We start from the raw sequence: 8,399 nt of genomic DNA, 5'->3' as shown, positions 1-8,399 counted from the left end.
ATGAACAATAAAGAGGGAACTATGATTGCTTTGTATCAAATGTTTGGCAACAACTCACATTGAGAAATTAATGGGAAAAAGCACCCTGATAGCTGCAGTCTAGTGCATCAAAGTTAAGATCAATGGACTAATCAAATATGAGACGGAGCCGACTCAGGAGGAGTCACAATTATACTCTTCATTCATAACATGCTTTCATTGTAAAACAATCCCGAAGTGTTGTTGGTTGCTTGACTCAGTCTCCTTCCCTCTGCTATCAAAACGCCAAGACAAAGAGTCTGTTTTTATTGATTCTGAAAGCAAAGTCTAGAGTTACCCAATTTAAGACAGAGGCCATGTTTCAGATCCAATCTCTGATAGTGGGCTGTATTGAAAAATGATCTCTTCAATTGGAACTGATAGATTTCAGATGACCGTTTTGATGAATCATTATCGTAGTGTGTATCGCTTTTTTGTGTTATGTTTAACATATGTTGTCTGATGATATTTTATTGCTTTCATTATGCTCAGGTCTCATTGGAAAAAGAGAGATGTTAATGTCAATACGATCTCCTGAATACATAAACCAGAACATACCTGCTAGGACCTCTGTCCTCTGGAATAGGTTTTCGGAGTGTACATCGTAGGGTGTGTCTGCCTCGTACAGCAACCCGGAAGCACCGGTGGTGCTGGGAGGAGCTTCACTACTGATTACAGTCTCCTCTGTYAYGTCCAGAGACCGTTCAGGGACCTGGGTCTGACACACAGACAGAGGGAGAAAGAGAGATTTAGATTTTTCACAGCAACTATAAAACCACAGGGATACTATTAAGTCCTTGCCATGCCAGCAGTGCGAGGCGAAATGAAACAATCACACTACCGGCTCAAAAGCCCACACWAAAGTCAGTTAAAAAGAGAGGCATACCTCTGTTTCAGTCTCAGTTTCTGTCTCAGCTATTTCTGTGCTCAGGTCAGTGACTGTAAACATCTCCACGGCGGTTGAAAGTTCTGGTAGAGAGTCCTGGGTTGGCTCTGCTTCAGGAGCGGCGAACACCCTTTTCACTTTGACTCGCTCAGTGACCTCACCGATAGCTGAGGAGGAAAATAATCTAAAATGTATTGACCCCAAAGAGAAATTTGGTTCGCAGGCAGGGCTAACATGATAAACAACAAATCACAACAATGCCAGTGCTAATGGATTCACTACTAATSATAGAGGCCCTTTTCATAATGAGTCGACCAATAACKTCACACAACCCCTGTCATACTGACTCAGAAATAGACTGCAAGCCAGATCTGTTTGGGTGTTCTTGTACAGTACATTATACAGTCTATGGTTCAGTATCACTTCAGGTTAGGGTATATGAAATAATGACTCATTCATTATTGAACGTCTCTCTACATGACATGTGCTGGGTAATTAACATAGTCTTGGTTGACTGCATGTGAAACATCTGTGCTTTCACCGCCTCCGTAGGTCCATTGTGATCCTGCAGTACCAGTGTGCCCTAGTAGTCTAAACAAAGTSAAAAGGTTTCTGTGCACCGTCTAGGACCTTCGTAGAGCCAGTACAATTATAGCTTTACATACAGCTAAAACGCTTAACATGGCATTATSAGGTTGCTATGTATATGACATTAGGAAACAAGGGTGAAATATTTTAGAAGAAGGTAACCATTGCTTACTCATATCACCGGACCCTGAGCCAGAGTTGTAACCGTCGTCGTCTACGGAGTCTCCTGATTGGTCATCCAGGTACAGGTAAGTCCGAGCTGGTCGCCGAAAGATCTGTGAATGGAAGACAAGAGATGAAGGAAAAAGTGTCCTCACATATAAACGAATTCTACAGGTACCCACGTGCTATTTAGGCAATAAGGCCTGAGGGGTGTGGTATATGTCCAATATACCACGGCTATGCATGCTGCAGCGCAGAATACAGCCCATAGCATGTTGGCATATAGCACAAACCCGCAAAATGCCTTATTGCTATTATGAAATAGTTCACATAAATAGAACAGTAAACAAGAGCATTTGCATCATACCCATGGTAAATTGTCTGATACCACAGCTTACCTCTGATTCGGAGGGGTTGGGTTAAATGCAGAAGACTCATTTCAGTTGTACATCTGACTAGGTATCCCCTTGATCAGCATCCAGGACCCATAATACTACTCAATAACTGATCACATGACAAACTATTCCCAGTGTAGATTTCATGCCCTTAAGATTATAAAACACTTTTCACTGTGGGGGATATCCATGCTGTTTATTTTATACAGGCATTAGAAGCGCAAGAGCAAAACAAATTTGAAGAACCATGCTAAGAAAATCAAGACAAATATTTTGGGAGACATTTTTATTAATCTCACAGTTCCCTGGGAAACAAACAAATGAACAGAAGCAGGCGTCTCATGAGCCTCCCCATCACCTGAAATACCACTTAGAAGCTATGAAGGCCTGGATCAAATCTTCCATTTCCTGAAGCAGAAACCAAAGACAATGTATCAGTCTTCCTGTAATCCTCTGCATGTGGAGAGCAGGTTAAAACAGGAAGGTGGGATTGGATGAGCCAGTCAGACAATGACAAGGCAAAGTGTTATTGTGAACAGAATAATGAATAACAGAAACTACTTTTTAGGGCAGGAGGCTGCTCTCAGAGCAGATAGAAGCAGTAGAACCATGTAGTCTGACTCTCTGACCCCTGTATCCTTCTAGTCATCCCTCCCAACACCCTGCATTCCTTTAGATCTCTGGCCCACCACAGTAGGCTGGTGGCAACCTCTTCAACTAGCCTGTCAGGGCTCATGGAAATCACCATTCACAGCCACTGATGCTCACCAAGACGTGTGATGTTTCCACACAATTGTGCTTCCCAAAATCCCCAAAAAGCAATACATCTGACAAAGGTACTAAGGATGCACCCTCTGTGTGCGCGCGCACGCACGTCGAGGTCTGCCTTTTTGCTCCGCTGATGAATGTTGACACTAAGGAGCCTGGTTCAATTTTCAGGCCTTTGTTCGTGGGGGGGGGGGGGGTGCCAGACAGGGGTGATGTAAGAAAAAGGAGGACTCTTGCTTCAAAGGAAGCAGAGCCTAGTACACAATAAGAGGACAAGTCATTTCAGAATCACTGAAGGAGACAATGCTTCAAAGAGCACAACAATGGCTCTGGCTGAAAAGAGGGAATACCCAGCTAGATGGAAGCCAAAGGAAAGGTCTCTGATGCTGATCACTGAGGGAAACGTTCGAAGCCAATAACTCATATCAACCTCTAATAACATTTCCCTTTGGAAATAATTGTCATCTGTACAAAAACACATCTTTGGTATGCCATTGTGTTGTGCTCCAGTGGTATTTCAAACTGTCACACCAGTGAATCATGTTTTTGTTGCTATGCAACATGCTATAGAGAACGCAGCAGGCAGAACATAAGACAGAGGAAGTGATGATAATAGTTCCAGGAAAACAATGTATATAAGGGCTCCCATGTCAACTAATGTTAGAAGACCACAGTGCTAGTTAACGGTGTTAGTACACATTATGCATAACCGTGGTATTCAAACAGGCTGCAATGAAAACTAATGGGATTGTGTAGCGACTGCGTTGGCATAAAATCCAGTGTAAGCTACGTTTCTATTCAAGCGTTGATTGACATGATAATGGACCAATAGTATTGGAGAAAAGATCAACAAACAGACCCCTCTGACACTGTACGTTCCATTGTGACGTGTCAACGCTCAGTGGTGACTAATCCTAGAAGACCACATGTACACTATGGTATGACTGGAGTCATGAATGACTGATATCTACTGTACACTACTTCGTTTGCCAGCCCTGAAAACACTTCCCAGTATTTAAAAGTATTTGACCCAGATATACTCAGCTGATTTAGCCTCTGAAGCAGTCAAGTGTTATGAACAATGTCAAGTTGCCCCCAAACATCCATAGTGATAACACTGTGAGAACAATGGAGACTCTCAGGGTCAGCCGGTGACCATACAGTAGTGGTCTAGTCAGTGTGAATACCCAGCCACTGCATCATGAAGTACAACATCACGTAGTAGTCTAGTCAGTGTGAATACCCAGCCACTGCATCATGAAGTCCAACATCAGTAGTAGTCTAGTCAGTGTGATATACCCAGCCACTGCATCATGAAGTACAACATCAGTAGTAGTCTAGTCAGTGTGAATACCCAGCCACTGCATCATGAAGTACAACATCAATACAGACCTCCAGACGTTAAACAGCCCTGATCATTTCTCAATGCCCTTTGTTGTTCAGGATTAGTCAAGGACTCCGATCAGGCCCCAGTACAGTACAGAGTACAACTGGCTACTGAAAGGCCTATTTTCATGCTGCCGGCATTCCACTTTCTTATTAGATAGTAGTGTTAGGTAGACTTTATCTAAGAACAGGCTAAGATTGTCAGGCTCTATTTTCCAGAGGCCGATGTGAACACACGAGAGTATGCTATATGATTAGTCTCTGAACAACATTTTTGCACCTAGCCCACACCTGGCATACATGCCTTGACAAAATACACTGTTCAGACGTGCGGATCAATTACTTTCACATTTATGAATAGAAGCGGACTATCTAAAGCAGTGGTTTATGGGGGTTTCAACCGCATCATTGGGGCTGCCTCAGCTCTTCAGAGAGGGAGAGCGAAGAGACGATGAGAGAACGATGTTTGCAGCAGTACGATGTGGTGGTGAATAATATCTCTCATTCCAAAACAAACTGCTGTCAGACATATGAAGGTGAGCCTCACATTCCTGGGCCAAAGTAGCAGCACAAGTGAGGTATTGTGCAGGAGGCTGAGGAGCTCAGGACTGGCTTTCAGGCTGTGCCAGTCTACAAATGAAAAGGAATACTCCCTCTTCTCTCCCTCTTGCTCACTAGCTAGCTCCTTCCAAACAGCACAGTCAGCCAGCCACTACTAAATGTTTGAATCATTAAGGTATTGTTGTTAGTGGCTATCACAGCAACATGCTGGGGACATGTCAGCTAATCATGTCACCCTCCTCCTCCACAGGTATAGTTGTCAGCTGTAATGATGGGAAGAGAGAACCTGCCAAGATATGACCAACACTGGACTTATGGGGCTTTTAAAAAACATTCCAGGCAGATCTAGGATGAACCTGATATGAATGTAATCAACATGAAAACATTGATTCCCTGAAAGTCATCCTCCATGCCCTGAAGGCCTGGCTGTGTTGTTTCTCAGCATACCCTGTCGGACAGCCAGAGGAAAACAGGACGTTCTCTGCTGATTACATTCACACATTAAATAACAACCAACGTACTGGCAACACTGCCCATATATATCGTCTGTCAGCATCACCCAATGACAGCAACCAAACAGGTCTACCAAGACAATAACCCAGATGTGGACCAACCGTCAGGAGCTCTCTAGTAACCAGCTTCCTTCCACAGTGCTGGGAAGCAGCACAGATGTGGGTTACAATATTAACCCACATCTGCTGAGGGCTCAGCTTCATGCGGGCACAGTAGCTCTAGGCTACATCCCAAATGGCTCTCTATTCCCTATTTAGTGCACTACTTTTGATGGCCTGGTCAAAAGTAGTGCACACATTAGGGAACAGGTGCCATTTGGGATAGAGACCTTGCCGATGTAGTAGCTGTCCAACCAGCTGCTGACATTCGCAGCCCCTCAGGAGTACACAGGAAGAGCATTAACTACTATACGGTGCCAGCGCTCCACCAGAACTGCTGCTTAACAGGATAAACACAGCCCATTCAGACCAGAGGCATGTCTGGTATTCTTCATACGATTCAATAAACACAGGTGTGGTACTAGGGCTATGAGGCTGGGATATTCTACTGGCCTGGGTCTTCTTGGAGGGGGGCAAAGAGCGGACTACTGGAGTCAGACATTCTGGGGATATTTGTTTTATTGACTGTACCTGAATGGCGGAACTAGATCTAGTGTTATGAAATTATATCAGAGAGTGACAACCAAATTATGGTGAGATTACATGTGCTAGTTTCAGAGTGCACAAAATATGAATTTGTCAAGTGTGGTCTTTCAGAGAGACGTTACCACTACTCGTCAGAGCTTCTTATACCCCAAGCCTCTCTCACTGCTGTCTATGCCTTGGGACAGGTCATCATTTTAAAATAGGAAATGTGTTAAGTTATACTTACCTGTATAAATGAAGATTAAATAAAGACATTAACTTTGGTCCTTGGGCATAATTGAACACTACAGTAGTGTGAGTATGAAGTAGTTTACTGTGGTGTGGGACCMTGTGTGAGGGCTGGCTGATCCACACTCCTTCAACTCTAACCTTAACATTAAGGACTACATTGAATCAAAGCTGCGTTGCAGGATTTAGGCAGTAGCTCTCTGGAATGACCACTTTATGTCCAGCACATATTAAAAAGGAAAACATCTAACACAATAYTTTACAATAGAGAAGACTAATTTGATATCTAATTATTCTAGGAAACTTTCAGAGGTAAGAGTTGGGAACAGAAAATCTAACAATCATTTGTAACAAAATCCATTATTTTCTGCCTCCGTTTTCCATCCAGGTAATCACGGTTTGAGACTTTGTCATATTCCAGGGATTACCAGAGCCAAGACATGAACAGGGGACATGAGTGGGAGTTTCAGGAGTAGYCAAGGAAAAGCAAAGTTCAGCTAATGTAAAGCAGATAGAGAAATTCATTGCATCTTTCTGTTAATGCCAGAGTAAAACAGCTGACAGCAAATGAGTCTGCACATGAAATCACTTCAAAAGACAGGATTACTAAGCAATTACTGTCTAAATTCAGGCTCAATGATAATTATAGTTTTTCACAAGTTCTTAAACTGTATCCCAGGCTTGGTCAGACAGAGAAGCTATGGATCTGTCTCCGTTTGTGGTATTCGTTGACGTGATGCCACCACACACACAGCTTTAAGGCCTCTACACTGTTTACGTGCGTAGATCACGTGCATGTTCATAGGTGGAGTCATGAGGGGCCCAGACACTCACTCTAGCTAGCGACGACATTTAAAAACTTCTGGATCACGTGTAATTGCCCGTTTACAAATACTAGCTAGCTACATGTCTGGTGYTATGCTTGTAACTGTACTTTAAGGATTAGAAATATAACKCTTAACACTCCAGATACAAATGTACTTTCAGGATTTAACTAGCTACAGAAGCAAACATGTCTGCCTCCAAATTAGAAGAGCTTGAACTGCTCTTACTAGTGGTTTGTTTTTATTTCTCACGAGGGAGAAAATGGCATGTWGGTCCACTGATCACTACAAGAGGGGACAATTGAGAATACATGTCTCTAGTCTGACCTATGCAAAGCATTGACAAGGGAAGACATGTTCAGTACTTTTGGATGTTTTGGGCAWTTGGCAGCACACAGCAATAGCATTTGCCATCATCAGCGAAGCTTGCCAGGCTATCTGGCATGTCTCGAAGGCAGATTTTGTTGCTTATCCCTCAGTAGCAAAATGTGCCGAAATCGCCCGATAATTCCAACGATCCCAAAACTCTCAGTTGTGTAGGAGCAGTCGAAGGGAAACATATTCAGATCCGAGCTCCAGCAAACTCTGGTAACGAGTCCTACAACTACAAGGGATATTTCACAATAGTCCGGTTGACAGTCCGCAATGCAAAGTACCGCTTCACCATGGTCGACGTGGGCGCATTTGGTCGAGAGGGAGATGCGGACCAGCTGCCGACACCAAGGCCAGAGTCCTTGCCAATGATCCAAACACTGAGCCCATATTCCCGCTGAAGGTCAACATGATGCGACCATATCCAGGTAAAATTTTGTAACTTGACTTGTAATTTTGTAACTTGACTTGTAATATTACCATGTGAAAATCATACCAATGTGAATAGAAGTAATGACATGCCTCACATAAAAGTGCTCTGGCATCCCAGTAGGAGGATGGGGGCCTATGTCCCAAGTATAAACTACAGTCGTTACAGTACACATCTGATACCCTTCATGTTCCTGTTCGACACTAATGACATGCTTCTTTATGAAAAGGTTCTTCAGGCCTTGATGATGCCAAGAAGATCGACAACTACAGTGACTCAAGAGCCAGAAGAATTAGTCCTGAAGCATGAGACCGCTGGCCCATACACCACACCTGGGTTAGAACAAATAGCAACTAGATCATGAACTAGCATCAGTACCAAATGAGAGCAGACATCTGAGCACCTGAGAGAGTTATCACTATAAAAGAATCTCATGTGGACAGACTATTTTATTAACACAGATTACTATAAAACAGCAGACACACTGAGTGGACAAAACAGTAAGAACACCTGCTCTTTCCATGACACAGACTGACCAGGTAAAATCTATGATCCCTTATTGATGCCGCATGTTAAATCCACTTCAAATCAGTGTAGATGAAGGGGAGGATACAGGTTAAAAAA

General features: G+C 43.3%; 1 protein-coding gene across 1 annotated transcript; it reads right to left on the bottom strand.

The window, feature by feature from the left end:
* Nucleotides 1-421: 421 nt before the first annotated feature.
* On the bottom strand, nucleotides 422-5,480 carry LOC112078307 (syndecan-2). The gene is made up of 4 exons (XM_024144594.2): nucleotides 5,379-5,480; nucleotides 1,665-1,767; nucleotides 905-1,071; nucleotides 422-736 (listed from the first exon to the last, which is right to left on the bottom strand). The coding sequence occupies exons 1-4, from the start codon at nucleotides 5,478-5,480 to the stop codon at nucleotides 464-466; spliced, it is 645 nt and encodes a 214-aa protein (XP_024000362.2). The 3' UTR covers nucleotides 422-463.
* Between the last annotated feature and the right edge of the window lie 2,919 nt (nucleotides 5,481-8,399).

This window comes from Salvelinus sp. IW2-2015, unplaced genomic scaffold (genome assembly GCF_002910315.2).
Source record: "Salvelinus sp. IW2-2015 unplaced genomic scaffold, ASM291031v2 Un_scaffold5527, whole genome shotgun sequence".
NCBI lineage: Eukaryota > Metazoa > Chordata > Actinopteri > Salmoniformes > Salmonidae > Salvelinus > Salvelinus sp. IW2-2015.
This window is presented reverse-complemented; position numbering and strand designations above follow the sequence as displayed.